This window comes from Nicotiana tomentosiformis, chromosome 5 (genome assembly GCF_000390325.3).
Source record: "Nicotiana tomentosiformis chromosome 5, ASM39032v3, whole genome shotgun sequence".
NCBI lineage: Eukaryota > Viridiplantae > Streptophyta > Magnoliopsida > Solanales > Solanaceae > Nicotiana > Nicotiana tomentosiformis.
Window position 1 is genome coordinate 13,100,909 of NC_090816.1, and position 16,031 is coordinate 13,116,939.

Sequence of the window (16,031 nt, forward strand, 5' to 3'; positions counted from 1 at the left end):
GCAATTTCAATTGTAATGTTTGGAGTTGAACCTCATCAAATGTTTTTTTTAAACCTCATCAGATGTTCTCCTTCTGTTTTATAACATTGAAAAAGAAGCTCTCTTTTTTTTACAAGAGAAGGAAGATATTTAAATGTTTAGATCGTGGAATAGTCTTTTGCATAAATACAGGGTATGATCATATACAATAAATCTTTTTGATCCGGTCTTTTTCGGACTCCACATATAGCGGGAGCTTAATGCACCGGACTACCCTCTAGAAAAAGAAAACTTTTGCAAGTTGCAACTAAACACCAACGATCAAGTTTTCTTATTTTATTTTCTCACAAATACGGCAGCCTTAGCAACTGCTCCCTCCATCTTAATTTATGTGCGACTATTTAACTGATACAAAATTTAATAAAGATTGAATTTTTTTAAAGTTATAGTTTAAAACAAGCCGTAAATATTTTTACTCCTATAAACATCTCATTAAGTTAAAAAATAATCTAAATTAAATTATTTTTAAATATAAAATATTATTATACTAAAAATGAAAAAATAACGTTCAATATTAATGAGTTTGGACATTGGAAGATGTGTGGTCCATATAACTTGGCTATATTATTATAAATTAAGAAAAGACAGTTTAGTTTCCCCAAAACCAAAACCATTCATCCTTTTTTGTCGGTCCACATATATATTACCCAACATTTCCATACATTTGAAATCTGTCACACACCCTATCAAACACCTTGCTCTACGTCTCCCATTTTCCGGCGATTTCCGGACGTAGGGAACAGAAACATCTCGGTTCCCTTTGCCCTTTGGATCCGTAGCCTTTGCAAAATCATGAATCCCGAATAGTAAATTCTTCTATCTTTTTTTTTCTCTTTGAATTACATTTCTAGGGTTTATTTTGTTATTAAAAATTTATCTTTCTTGTATAATGCGATTGAAGGCTTGATTTCTGCTTGGATTGTGATCGTTTTATTGTTGAATTTTTAATTATTCAATTGAATTTTGTATTTAATGTTTTGCCCTTCAGATTCATGAAATTTAGTAATTTACATTGTTTATAGGTTGTAAAATTGATCATTTACTTTGATTTGTTCAATTTGATGATTTACGAGATTGGTTGTTACCATTTTAATTTTTAAGTTTTGCATAATATCCCAATCATTCTGGAAAAGGGGTAGAATATAAGCTCTATCTGTCTATTGGTTTACCCGGCGCTCGACACTCGTGCTTGTTGGAATGGATTGGTCTAGCTACATACAAGTTGACCCGACACAACCATAATCAATTGGCCCAACATAGAAATCGGTGCACTAAGCTCTAGCTATGCTTGGGATTCAGGGAAGGGTCGGACCAAATTGTGTCTTTTGTACGCAGCCTTATATACGTAGTCTTAACTTGCATATTGCAAGAGGTTTCGGTGGCTTGAACCCATGACCTCATGGTCACACCAGCCACTGCAACTTTTTACCCTTGTGCCAAGGCTCCCCTCCGGCACACAACCCTAATAAGAAATTAAGAATTAGCTTGATCACTTTGGACTTAGTCGAGGTGCTCGTTGAGAACTTTCATTCTATTTGATTCCTAAGGTTGCAGGATTTTATCAATGTTTCACTTATTTCTTGCTAATCACTAGTTTGCACTTTGACCTCAAAATGCCAGAAGTTTTATTGCAAGGGAGATTTGGGTTATTGTTTTTACAGTTGCCTTAATTACATTCTATCTGTCTACAAGTTCATCGTTCTTTTCAGCTCAAGTGGAACTTAATGCTGTTGCATTTAATGCTTTCTGCAGTGACTACTTGTTCAAACTTTTGTTAATAGGAGATTCAGGTGTTGGAAAGTCATGTCTTCTCCTGAGATTTGCTGTAAGTATCGCAATTAATTTTGTCGTATTTTTAGTTACTCTTGCTTATGAGCTGAATGTTACTTACCTTATTCCATTAATGGCTGATATAAGCAGTAAAACTAGGAAAGTGTGCAGATTGATTTGTGTGGTAGTGTATATAGCAGCAGACTGAAGTAGCTCCATGTTGCTCTTAATATACTCTGTATCCTATCTAAGCAGTTTTATCATGCAATTCTGGCAGATGTAATTAGTGGTGATGGTCATTGGCTCATTGCTCAATTAGGTCGAGTGCATACTTGTTCTTGGCTATCCTTTTTTATAGTGACAATTTCTTTTTTTGGCTTTTATTTAATGTCAAGGACTGACCTGTCAAGTGCATTTACTTAAGCTATAAGTATTGAGAGTAAGAACTTGCATGTAATGAAGGTTCGCCTCTGCTGTATAGTTAAATATAGATTGTAAGATCAGTTCGTTTTGATAGTTTTGGCAGACATGTTAACGTTTTATGAAGTTTAGCATGATGGCACTGAATTTAAATGTTCTAATATTTTCTTGCTTCGTGTCTTAAGGAACTTTGTTATGTTTCCACATCTTGATGTTTCCTAGGTTGATTTACTGATTCCTTATCTTCTGATGCAGGATGATTCTTATTTGGACAGCTACATCAGCACAATTGGTGTTGACTTTGTAAGCCAAAATTCATAGTGAAATTACACACACAAAATACTTACAGTCAGTGATGCTCCTATTTTATGTTGCAGAAAATACGCACAGTGGAGCAAGATGGGAAGACTATTAAACTTCAAATTGTATGATTCTTCTCTTCTTTCGTTTTGGTTTGAGGTTTGACATTATTTGTCCCAGGCATTTTCTTTTGGAATTTTAGAATAAATTTTTTAAATTTGAACACAACTGTTAATACTTCTGTTTTAGGATTCCGTGTAGTGTGCAGTTTGCCATGAATTGATTGAACTTTACTTGCAATTTTAGTTAAGATTCTGTCATACAGAGATCAGATGTTCTAGGATTGAGCTATATTCTTTTACAAGTGTACATGATCTGAATTTATGTGCTAGCTTTTGTTCCTGTCATTATGCATTTTCAAAGTGAATTTGACACCCTTGTCTGTGTTACATTTGCCAGTGGGACACTGCCGGACAAGAACGTTTCAGGACAATTACAAGTAGTTACTACCGTGGAGCACATGGCATTATAGTATGTTTCCCTGAACCCTTTTAAAGCAATCAATCATTTGATTTTCAATTTTTTCGCTTGGTAAATTCTGTTTTCCTCAAACCACTTTTTTAACATATTCTGGCAGATAACTTATGATATAACTGATCAAGACAGCTTCAACAATGTTAAGCAATGGTTGAGTGAAATTGATCGCTATGCAAGCGAAAACGTAAACAAGCTTCTGGTTGGAAATAAGTGTGACCTAACTGACAACCGAGCTGTGTCATATGATACAGCAAAGGTAGTGATTTTTCTTCTGTTCGTTCTTTTGTCTTTTTAATGTAATGATTCTCAATTGACCGGAATAGTTCTTGATTCACATACAAGGCGTTTGCTGATGAAATCGGCATCCCGTTTATGGAGACTAGTGCGAAGAGTGCCACTAATGTTGAGGAAGCGTTCATGGCAATGGCAGCTGAAATAAAGAATAGGTATTTTTAATTTGTTAGTCTGGTTTTGATGCAGTTAAGAGTCTGGAATAGCGTCTCTTCGTTATGTGAAGCTGAATTTAGTTGATATCACGATCTCCTTATTGTTTACTTTGAACATATATTCAAAAGTATATATATTTTGTCAGATATCTTTTTGGTTTATGCCTTTTACTTAATACAGGATGGCGAGCCAGCCGGCATCAAACAATGCAAGGCCACCCACCGTGCAGATACGAGGACAACCTGTTAACCAGAAGAGTGGCTGCTGTTCTACTTAGATGTTGGATTCGGCTAGCTAGATTTGCTTCCGGAGCGACCTTTCCGATTGTGATGCCTTTGTTTTTGATGCTCTGCCAGTTCCATTCTTCGTATCTACTAGTATTGGCCTGTGCAAATCAAAAGAATTGCTATTTTAAGTAGGAGTCTTTCTCCCCTTTTGATATTTTCACTTCACTGGGTTTCCTGGTCAAATTGCAGTTTTTGCAATTCAGTTCCGGCAAATATATATCAGAAGTCATGTGCTTCAAATTAAATGCTCTGTGATAATACAAGAGCAACATACCCAATATATTTTCACAGGAAGGTAATGTGTATGTAGATCTAGACCTTACCCCTACCTTGTGGATGTTGAGTGATATTTCCGGTTGACCCCTCGGCTCAAGAAAAGCAATTCTCGGCAGGTTTGAAAAATAAAAACAATAGTGAAGAAGTTATGTTAAAAATAATAAAGACCAATAATAATAATAATAATACTGCCACAAGGAAACCAACAGGTAGTAATAATATTTGAAGGCTAAAATAATACGAGAATGAGAATAATAGTACACATAATGTGGAAAACATGTATAGTACACATAATATGGAAAACATATACAGTATCAAAGACTTAATTATCTGCTAACCTTCTACCTTAATTATCGACCTATGCATTCTCCTATTTAGAGTCATGTCTTCGATAAGTTGGAGATGTGTCATGTTCTGACTAATCACTTTTCCTCAATACTTGTTTGGCCTATCTCTTCCTCTTTAGACCCACAATACGTGGGAAAAAAGGAGGAACAATCATGACAAAGCAATGGCTTGTTCATTAGGTCGTTTCTTATGGGCCCACAAAATTTTAGATGATACGGACCTCGTCACTTGAATTCATGAAGATGTCGTGAACATTAGCACATGAAAAATAAGAAATCATCCTAAATTCCTATTGTATGGCCCTAAACATCAAAAATGAGGAACGATTATTGCAAAGCCATGACAATTATTCATTAGATCGTTTTCTAGTGAGCCCACAAAATTTTAGGCGAATCCGAGCCGGTCGTCTCAAATTTATGAAGATAATATGGATATTAGCATATGAAAAATTAAAAATCGACCTAAATTCCTCCTTTATTGCCCTAAAACGCAAAAACAAAACGAGGGACAGTAATGGTGAAGTAATAACTATTTTTCATTAGGTCGTTTCGGATGGGCCCACAAAAATTTAGGCGATTCGGAGCCCGTCTCCCGAATTCATGAAGAGGCGTGGACATAAACTCATAAAGGAGGAACAATCATGACGAAATAATGACTATTGTTAATTAGGTCGTGCCCTCCGGATCCCGATATTTGGGCAATTCGGAGCCCGTCACCCGAATTCATGAAGATAACGTGAACATTAGCACATGAAAAATTGGGAATCGTCATGAATTCCTGTTTTATGGCTCTAAAATGTCAAAAAATGAGGAACAGTCATGACAAAATAATGATTATTTTTATTAGGTCATTTCTAATGGGCCCAATAATTTTTAGGTGATTTAGAGTCCGTCGCCTGAATTCATAAAGATGGAGTGGATATTAGCACACGAAAACTCGAAAATTATCCTGAATTCTTGTTTATTGCCCTAAAACGCGAAAAAAGGAAGGAACAATCATGGCAAAGCAATGACTATGATTTATTAGGTCTTGAATTTCTATTTTAAGGCCTAAAATGCCAAAACCTGAGGAGCGATCATGGCGAAATAATGAATATTGTTCATTAGGTCCTTTCTGATTGACCCACAAAATTTAAGCGATTCGGAGCGCCTCGCTCGAATTCATGAAGATTTTGTCGACATTAACAAACGAAAAATAGGAAATTATCATGAATTCCTTTTTATGGCCCTAAAATGTCAAAAACACATGAAACAATCATGGTGAAATAATGACTATTGTTCTTTAGGTCGTTTCTGATGGGCCCGCACAATTTTAGGCGATTCGATGCTCGTCATCAAATCCATAAATATGGCATGGACATTAACACACAAAAACATGGAAATTGTCTTGAATTCCTGTTTTATGGTCCTAAAGCTCAAAAAGTGGAGCAGTTATGGACAAGAAATTACTATTGTTAGGTTATTTCAGATGGACCCACAAAATTTAGACGATTCGGAACCTGTCGCCCGAATTCATGAAAATGGCGTGAACATTAGCACAAAAAAATTAGAAATCATCCTAAATTCCGGTTTTCTGGCCTTTAAACGCCAAAAAATGAGAAACGTTCATGGCGAAGCAATGATTATTATTCATTATGTCGTTTCTAATGGTCCCATAAAATTTTAAGTGATTCGTAACCTGTCACACGAATTCACGAATATGGCTTAGACATTAGAACACGAAAATTCGAAAATCATCATGAGTTCATGTTTTATGGCCATAAAGTGTCAAAAAATGAGGAACAATCATTGGAAAATAATGATTGTTGCTCATTAGGTAATTTCTGATGGACCTACAAAATTTAAGCGATTCGGAGCTATTTCCCGAATTCATGAAGATGGCGTGGAAATTATCACATGAAAAATCGAAAGTCATCCTAAGTTCTTGTTTTATGACCCTAAAACGCCAAAAAAGAAACAATCATGGCAAAAGAATGACTATTGTTCATTAGGTCATTTTTGATGGGCCCACCAAATTTTAGACGATTCGGAGCCCGTCGCCCGAATTCATGAAGATTGCATGGACTAATGCACACACAAAATTGAAACTCGTCTTGAATTCCTATTTTATGGCCCTAAAAGACCAAAAATAAAGAACACTCGTGAAGAATCAATGATTATTATTCATTACATCTTCAAATCCAGCTCCCATCGAACACAACAACATCAGCAGCCAATATCTGTACGCAAGGTGCAGAAGTGTAGTATGAGTACAACCGACCCCATGTACTCAATAAGTAACAAACCTAACCTTAGGTTGAAAGTAGTGACGAGCTAACAAAAAGGTTAAGTCTAACACCAATATTCCACAACAGTTCATAACAGCATAGTAAAAGTAACAAAAAAGTATCTCAGAAATAAAAGGCTCAGTTCGTTCACAGTTCAAGAAAAGTAGGCATTTCTTTTCAAGTATCTCAGTGAAAACCCAAATCTTTTACAGAAAAAGCCAAAATACGAGTAAGTTCGAAAACTGTAATTTTTTCCAAAATCCTTTCAACAATAAGTAAGATGTTTCATTTTCAGATAGCATGAGGAAAGTACTTCTGTATGCTTACATGTCAAGATACGGATAAAGTCATAAATGTCCCCAAAACTGGGTAGCAGAAGGAAATGCACCTCTATGCATGTATCACAAGTATGCATGTCAAATGCAATGCATCTTGATGATGAGCTCATGTACTCACACTCTCAGGGTACTCAATCTCAGTGTCTCACATTCTCTCTCACTATGCTCAGCACACTCAATCACTCAATGCTGTAAAATACCTGCTGCGGCGTGAAACCCAATCCATATTAATAGTCGACTGCGCTCACTGGGGGTGTGCAGACTCCGACGGGGATCCTTTATGCCCAAGCGCTATATCGTTGTGGCGTGCAGGTAGATTCCACCCTTGCGGTGCTTCAAAGAAAGAAGAAGGCAATAGGTTGGACATTGGCGGATATTCAGGGTATAAGCCCCGACTTTTACATGCACAGAATCATATTGGAGAAAGATGCCAAACCCTCCGTGAAACATCAAAGGAGGTTGAACGAGGCCATGCAAGAGGTGATCAAGAAAGAGATCATCAAGTGGCTAGATGCAGGGGTTGTGTACCCCATTTCTGATAGTTCATGGACTTCGCCGCTACAATGTTTCCCAAAGAAGGGGGCATGACTGTGATCACAAATGATAGAAATGAATTGATCCCCACAAGAACTATCACCGGTTGGAGGGTATGCATGGATTATAGGATTCTGAACGAAGTGACCCGGAAAGACCATTTTTCATTGCCATTTCTTGACCAAATGTTGGATAGACTTGCCGGACGTGCTTATTATTGCTTTTTGGATGGGTATTCCGGATATAACCAGATTTTCATTGCACCTGAAGACCAAGAGAAAACCACCTTCACTTGTCGTTTGGTTTGTGTAATGCACCAGCTACTTTTCAGCGGTGTATGATGGCAATATTTACGGATATGGTGGAGGACTTCCTCGAGGTGTTCATAGATGATTTCAGTGTTGTGGGGGATTCCTTTGAAGAATGCTTGGATAATCTTGATAAAGTGTTGGCCCGATGTGAAGAGACCAACTTGGTGCTTAATTGGGAGAAGTGTCACTTTATGGTCGATGAGGGCATTGTCCTCGGCCATAAGATCTCAAAGAACGGTATTGAAGTGGACAAAGCAAAAATTGAAGTGATATCAAAACTCCCTCCTACGACTTCCATCAAGGGAGTGAGGAGCTTTCTTGGTTACACGGGGTTTTACCGTAGGTTCATCAAGGATTTCTCAAAAGTGGTGAACCCCTTGTGCAAGTTGTTGGAAAAAGATGCCAAGTTTGTGTTCAATGATGATTGCATGAAAGCTTTTGAACTACTCAAGTATAGGTTGACTATCACTCCCATCATTATCGCACCCAATTAGAGCTTACCATTTGAGCTCATGTGCGATTCTAGCGACGTTGCGGTAGGAGCAGTATTGGGGTAAAGAATCAACAAGATATTTCATCCGGTCTATTATGCAAGCAAAACAATGAGCGACGCCCAAGTCAACTATACGGTGACCGAGAAAGAGCTATTAGACATTGTCTTTGCCATGGAAAAGTTCCGCCCGTACCTCATGGGTACCAAAGTGATTGTGCACACCGATCACGTGGCACTTCGTTATTTGATGAGTAAAAAGGACTCTAAGGCTAGGTTGATGATATGGGTTCTTATTTTACAAGAGTTTGACCTTGAAATCATAGACCGAAAAGGGAGTGAGAATCAAGTAGCGGACCACTTGTCCCGCTTGGAAGAGGAGGGGAGGCCCCATGATGGCCTCGAGATTAATGATTCATTTCAGGATAAACAACTCCTCTCTGTGTCTTTGACTGGGATACCTTGGTTCATCAATGTGGCTAACTTTCTTATGACCAATATTGTCCCGAATGAGATCTCTTCTAACCAAAGGAAGAAGCTCAAACGGGACTGCTTGTATTATTATTGGGACGAGCCATATCTTTTCAAAATTTGCAATGATGGTGTTATCCAAAAGAAGAGAAATTGAGTATTCTTGAAGCTTGCCGTTCCTCACCCTATGGTGGTCACCATGGTGGGGCAGAACTGTTACAAAGGTCCTAAGTTGTGGATTCTATTGACCTACCTTGTACAAAGATGCTAGCGAGATCTTTAGGCATTGTGATAAGTGCCAAAGAGCCGGTGGAATTTCCAAGAAGAATGAAATGCCTCTCACCACCATCCTTGAGATTGATATTTTTGACGTGTGGGGCATCGACTTTATGGGACCATTTGTGAGTTCATGTGGGAACATTTATATTGTTTCCAAATGGATTGAAGTTGTGGCTTTGCCCAACAATGAGGCACGAAGTGTGGTGTCTTTCTTAAAGAAAAATATCTTCACAAAGTTCGGCACCCCTAGGGCTATCATTAGGGATGAGGGTTCTCATTTTTGCAACAAAGCCTTTGACACTTTACTTTCCAAGTATGGTGTAAATCATAAGGTGTCAACCCCCTATCATCCCCAGGCAAGTGGACAGGTTGAAGTCTCCAACAAGGAGATCAAGAGCATTCTATCCAAGACTGTCAATGCAAACCGGACTGATTGGTCAAGGAATCTTGACAATGCTTTATGGGCCTATAGAACAGCTTACAAGACTCCAATTGGCATGTCTCCGTACCGGTTGGTATTTGGGAAATCATTTCATCTTCCGGTTGAATTAGAGCACAAGGCTATGTGGGCGCTGAAGAAATTGAACCTTGAATGGGATATAGCTGCCAATATCCGGGTAGAGCAACTAAATGAACTTGATGATTTTCGGTTCCATGTTTATTCCAGCTCGTCATTGTATAAGGACAAGATGAAGTACTTACATGATAAGTATGTTCGAAATAATGAATTCAAGGAAGGTGACTTGGTTCTTCTATTCAACTCTCGGTTACGGATGTTTCCGGGAAAGCTCAAGTCGAAGTGGAGTGATCCTTTCAAAGTGGTACATATGACTCCTTTCGGTGCTCTAGATTTGAAAAACAAGAATGGTGAGATCTTTAGAGTCAATGGGCACCGAATGAAGCACTATCTTGGCAATATTGATGATAGCTACGCTGTGGCATTGATCCATTTCAAATGATGATGGTAACATACGTCGTGCCGCGACGTTAAATTAGGCGCTTCTTGGGAGGCAATCCATGTGTTTTTCTTTCTTTTGATTTTCTTCGTAGATTAGACATTGTTTTGGACTAACTGGTTTTGAAGTGTATGTAGGAATTGGTTGTGCTGTGCAGGAAATTGACAAGGAAAAAGTTTGGCTAAGTGGTGAACTTTCGCGGACCGCGCTCAAATTTTCGCGGATTGCATGAGCACTTCGCGGCCGCACCATTCTATGCGCGGTCGCGTAGCTAAAATGGGCAAAATGCCAACTCTCTGAAGTTGGCCTGTCAAAATTCCTTGAGAATTCGCGGCCGCGCTCAAATTTTCGCGGTCCGCACAAATTGTGCGATCGCGGCCAGTTTTTCGCGGACCGCGCCTGTGCATCTAAGGAAGATCTACAGAAAGGTAAAGAGTGCGGACCGCGACAAAATTTTACGGACGCACTCAGGTAAGGCGGTGGGGTCACTGGGTTCTGAGTATAAATAGGAGTTCTTGAAACTTTTCACACTTTACGAACCCTAACCTCTCAAACTCACCTAAAGAACCGTGCATCCTTACTTGGTTTGAAACTCATCCTATTCTCATCAATTGTTGATTTCCTACCACATTTTACAACTGGTATGTTCATTTAAATAATTTAATTTTATCTTTTTCTTTTCTTTTCTCTTTGTTTTAATTTTTCTTTTTAGATAAGGTTAGAATTATGCCAAAATGTCAAATAAATGCTTAATTTTTGATTAACAATATATGGGTAGTGTTTGTATGCATAATGGGGGTTGGGGTTAGTAACTTTGCATGTTTAATTGCTACAATTCTTGGGTAATTAGTGAAAATCTTAGTTTTAAGTGTTCATCTGTGCCGATTTATTTTGAATTCCGCAGCCGCAGTCATTTTTCCGCGGTCCGCGATAGGATATGCGGCCGCTTCGAAAATTACGTGGTTTGCGATACCCTAGCTTCAAGGCACTGATGGTTGTTTAGAATTAGCGACCGCGGTCAATTTTGTGCGGTCCGCGATTGGTCTTTCACGGCCGCACTCAATTTTTTGCGGTCCGCGCGGTTGAACTTCAGAGACTCTATCATTTGCCTTCGCGGCCGCGTTCATTTTTATGCGATCCACGATTGGTCTTTTGCGGCCGCACTCATTTTTGTGTGGTCCGCAGTTGATCAAGTTCAGAGAGCCAGTAGTCTGAGCCTGGCCTCTTCGCGGCCGCGTTCACGTTTACGCAGTCCGCGATGGGCGGTTCGCAGTTGCACTCATTTTTGTGCGGTCCGCGATGCCCTGTTCTGAGAAGCATTGTTTTTCATTGTATCTGTACTGCTTTAGCACATGATTTAACCCCAATTCTAAATGTCTTTCACTACTTGTGTGTTGTAGAAAATGGTGTGTTCTCATGGGAGAGGAGACACTTCAAAGGGGAGGGTAGAATCCTCCCCAGGCCGGGGTAAAGGAAAGCAAACCTTACCCTTAGCAGCCCAAAGGGTAGAAGGCAAAAAGGCTACCCTCGTTAGACCTCCTACCGACTCCTCTGACACCAGTGAATACCTCCCATCCCGGGAAATGTCTGAGGGGGATTCTGTACAACCACAACCCGGGGCACAATCACAATAATTCCCTGACAGATTCCATTTAGTCGATGAACCTACCTCCTCATCTAGTTCTTCTGATGGCTCAAAGGGAGGTAGTCAGGAATCCGAACCATCTTCCCCACCTGCTACAACAACTGCCCCAATAGCTACCCCAATCATTTTAGATGAGGATGATGAGGTCCCGGATGACGGGAGAGGGGGTGACACAATAATGAGAGGCCTGACTAGATCGAAGAGGCTAGAGGTATGGGCTGATAGATTTGTAAGTGAGAAGGCGTATGGAAAATTTCAGGAATGGTGGCCCCAAAGGTCGCTCACTCTTGAGCGACAATTCATAACCAAACACCTAAGCTAGCACAATCCAAATGTCCTGCGGCAATTTAGGGAGAGAAAAAGATGGAAATGATTCACCTGCCGGATGCATGATGCAAATGAATACCTTGTCAGGGAATTTTATGCCAATGTTGCCCATATCAAAAAGGGTACAAAGGTGATAAAGGTCCGGAACTTGAAAATCCGGTTTGATGGCCACGCACTGAACACATATATAGGGTTTGAGGATGTGGAGATCCAGTTAGAGGACACGGAGAGAGCTGATGATCCTATGCAGTCTGAGCACCCCACTCATGTTCCAGACCCGATGCTGACAGAGAACACATAGGGAGTTCTCTTTACTCTCTAACCTTTCCCTGATCTTATTTTGATATTAGCATTGAGGACAATGCTATTTTTTTTTTATTTGGGGAGGGGGGGTCCATTTTGATTTGATTTGTGATGACATTTGGTATGTAATAACTATGATACTATTTTTCTTTATCTTTATTTACCGTTATTTTCACTTTTGGTATGTATATAATTTTACCATTCGATGTATATATTCATTTCCATTATGTATATATTCGTTTACTCCATTTTGTACATATTCAGTTTACCTTATGTAGTTTACATCATAACTTCTTTCGTTATTTTTCCTTAATAGCTTAGCTTCTTATTTCCTCTAGTATCTTCTTTTTAAGTTTTTAGCTTCTTTTTACATTTTGTATGAACAATAAGCCTTTGGTTTTCTTAATGCCACGGTTCTTTCCAAAGGTGGATGTTGTGTGAACCGTGTGGCTCTTCCCAACGATAGATGGCGTGACAACCTTCTTAAGGGATCTAGTCCGTTTCCTTTTTATTCTGGTGTATATAGTAGTAGTAATGAATAAAAGTGTCTCAAGCAGGCTTCACTTGGTACTAACACATTTACCTTCAACCTCGTGGTTAGAGACAAGTTGATTGGCAAAGATTAGCTCTAGTTGTGACCTTTAGACTCTTGAGTTGACTAAAACAATCATCGAGTGGTTTCCTTGAGCCATTTGTGATTTTAAATCTTAGATAGGGTTGTTGTGGGACCTCGACTCTGATCTCTTTAACAATCCAGCAGCTTGAGAGGTGAGGTATTGAATTGCAAGTCCAAGTCCCGTTCCAATAAGTCTAGAACTTGCCCTAGATATTTGTCTACGCGAAATTCTATGTGTAGCTCGACTTGTGAAATGATTGTAGGATCTCCTTGGTCCAATTTGAACTTTGAAAGCTTCCGTAGCCTACCAATATGATATCCCTAGTCAACCCCTTTGAGCCTAAGCCTTTTTCATTCAATAGCCACATTATAAGCCTTTATCCGTTCTATAATGACCCTCTCTTAGCACCCAATCTTTCCTTAGCATTCATGATGAACAATTGGCAAAAGCATAAGTTTAGAGGAGAGATGAGGAATTTGAAAGTGATAAAAGGTTCAAAGAAGAAAAAGAATTGATGAAAAGGAAAGGCAAAGAAAAGGAAGAAAAGCTAAAAAGAAATACATCAAAAAGAAAGTGAAGGTTGAAGGGATTCAAAGAACGCAATGATGAAAGGCATGGAATGATGAAAAAAAGGAGAAAAATGATTTTCATGAGTAAGAAAGAGTGACAGTATGTCTCTCTAGTTCCCCTAAGGAAGAATAAAATATCTCAAAGTGTCAAGAAAGTATGAGCCGAAATGAGAAAAGCGAGTGCTTAAGGAAAGATAAAACTATCATAGTCCGATAAGTTCTACCTTGATCCAAAAGACTTCATTACATCCCATTAAAGCCCTATATGATTTCATGTTGAGTGAGCTTACATTAGTGCTGATTTACATAAGGGGCAAGCTTATGGTACTTAGAGCCGGACTTGTGGCATTCTTTTGAGAGTGATGAGCGCACTTCTTTACAATCCTTGTTTTGAGTGGTACATTCTAAAAAGTGAGATTTGATCATGTAGAGTAGAGGAGGAGGAGTTTGGGATCCACAATGACCTACATGATAGAGCGAGCTTCCTTGATAAATTGAGTCAACTCTAGATGCTGTAGTGTCACATTAGAACTATAGTACTGAAAAGGTCATAACATGATGTTGTTGATAATTCATTTGTGTTGAGGGTAATTGTTAGTCCCAATTGATGCTTGATGGAGTCACCTTAGGCTAACTGAAATATCCTTTTCTTTTTCTTGTGGGGGTGGGAATTACCCTATTTTCTCGAGGACACGCAAAAACTTAAGTTTGGGGGAGTTGATAAGTAGGGATTTTAACCTATTATTTGCTCTCTTTTACTTGTGCTTAGGGCCAAAAATTCGTGAAGGTATTCCCGAAAACTAATGTAATATGCTTGCTTGCATGGATTGTTCAAAATGAGCCAAAGGGGTCATAATCAACTCATAAAGGAGTCAAAACTTGAACAAAAACCAAGACTGGGTCAAAAGATGTGAAACGCGGATCGCACAAATATTGTACGGCCGCAAAAGCTACAACGCGGTCGCGAGCACTATTTCGAGGTCCGCGAAAAGAAGATTCAGAGAGATGGATTTTTGGGCCAAAACATGAACGCGGACCATGTCAGAAAGGTGCGGCCGCGAAAGTACCTGCGCGACCGCAATTGGGATAACACGGACCGTGGTTGCTGAGGTGCAGAGAGCTTACGTTTTAAGCAAAAATAAGAAGTGCGGTCCGCGTCAAGATTATGCGGCCGTGGAAGTCTCCTACGCGACCGCGATGGAAATTACGCAGTTCGCCAAACCATGCTCAACCCAGGTCCATAAATGAAGAACGCGAACCGCGATCAGAATTACACGGCCGCTAAAGCAAGAGTGCGGCCGCGGTCAGAATTACGTGGCCGCGTAACCTCCACAGGGGTATTTTTGTCCAGAAATTTCAGCTTAGTATAAATAGAACTTTTTATCATTTTTAGAGTGTGATGTATTTGCTGAGCACGTGAGACGGCTGAAACTTCCCTTTTTGGGCAAGTTTATATTAGATTCACCTTATAACATTAGATTTTCATCTTTTAATCTAGTATTATGAATTTTATCTTCTTTTTATCTTTGATTTCTGCTATTTCTATGAGTAGCTAGACCCATAGCTAGGGTTGTGACCCAACCCTAGTGTGGGTATTTAATGTACTGAATTTTAGGGCTTGAATGTTTATAGGTTAGTGATATTTAGCCTAGTTCTTGCTTGAATTGTAGAATTAGTAGTTGCAAACACATATTCATGCCTTTTTGACTTAGTCTCTTATTGAGAAAGAGGGACTAAGTCTAGGAAAACTAGGATAACAAGGAATTGGAGTGAACTCAAGAAATTGATAGCCCCAATTAAAGGGTTCAACCTAGAGATTGTAATACCCGACTTGAGCTAATATCACGTGACTTGCATGAATACCCATTTGGACTTGAGAAAGCCAAATTGGGCGAAATCTCTCAAACTATCGAGAGGTATAGAGTGAGTACTTGGGTGTGATAGCTATATTACGACCCCAAATTATTAAGCTTACCCTAGATTCTTGCTACCCGTTAGATATCCACCTAGGCAGAAGTCACTACCCTAGTCCTTTTAAACACTTGAAAACCAACATCAAAAAGATATTGTACTTAGCTTTAATCATTGCATACAATAGAATAGAATTGGAAGTAGAATCAAAACCAAAATGTATGGAAGCGTAATTAGGAACAAAACACGCATCTAAACTTAGACATAAACCTAATTCCAAATCAATTAACTTCATGTGGATTCGAACCCGACCTTGTTGGATAAAACTGCATCGACCATCCTCGCAACTCAATATTAGTGCAGGCTTGAACCCGATCAATTTTTGGCGCCGTTGCCGGGGAGCGAAGCGGTCAGATATATATCTAACTATTTGTGTGTTTTGTTTTTATTTCCTTTCTTTTTTTAAAATTTTTGTATATTAATTGCTTTTAGGTACCATATGGCTCTTAACGAGGCCCTCAGACATATTCCTTAGGGGGAGGAGGTAGATGAAAATGAAGTGGATGAGGTTCATCTTGAACCTAAAGTAC

At 39.1% G+C, this 16,031-nt stretch overlaps 1 protein-coding gene across 1 annotated transcript; it reads left to right on the forward strand.

The window, feature by feature from the left end:
* The first annotated feature begins 644 nt into the window (after positions 1 to 644).
* On the forward strand, positions 645 to 4,045 carry LOC104087816 (ras-related protein RABD2a-like). The gene is made up of 8 exons (XM_009592378.4): positions 645 to 845; positions 1,792 to 1,864; positions 2,485 to 2,532; positions 2,607 to 2,654; positions 2,989 to 3,060; positions 3,167 to 3,322; positions 3,409 to 3,512; positions 3,694 to 4,045. The coding sequence occupies exons 1-8, from the start codon at positions 832 to 834 to the stop codon at positions 3,788 to 3,790; spliced, it is 612 nt and encodes a 203-aa protein (XP_009590673.1). The 5' UTR covers positions 645 to 831; the 3' UTR covers positions 3,791 to 4,045.
* The last annotated feature ends 11,986 nt before the right edge of the window (positions 4,046 to 16,031 follow it).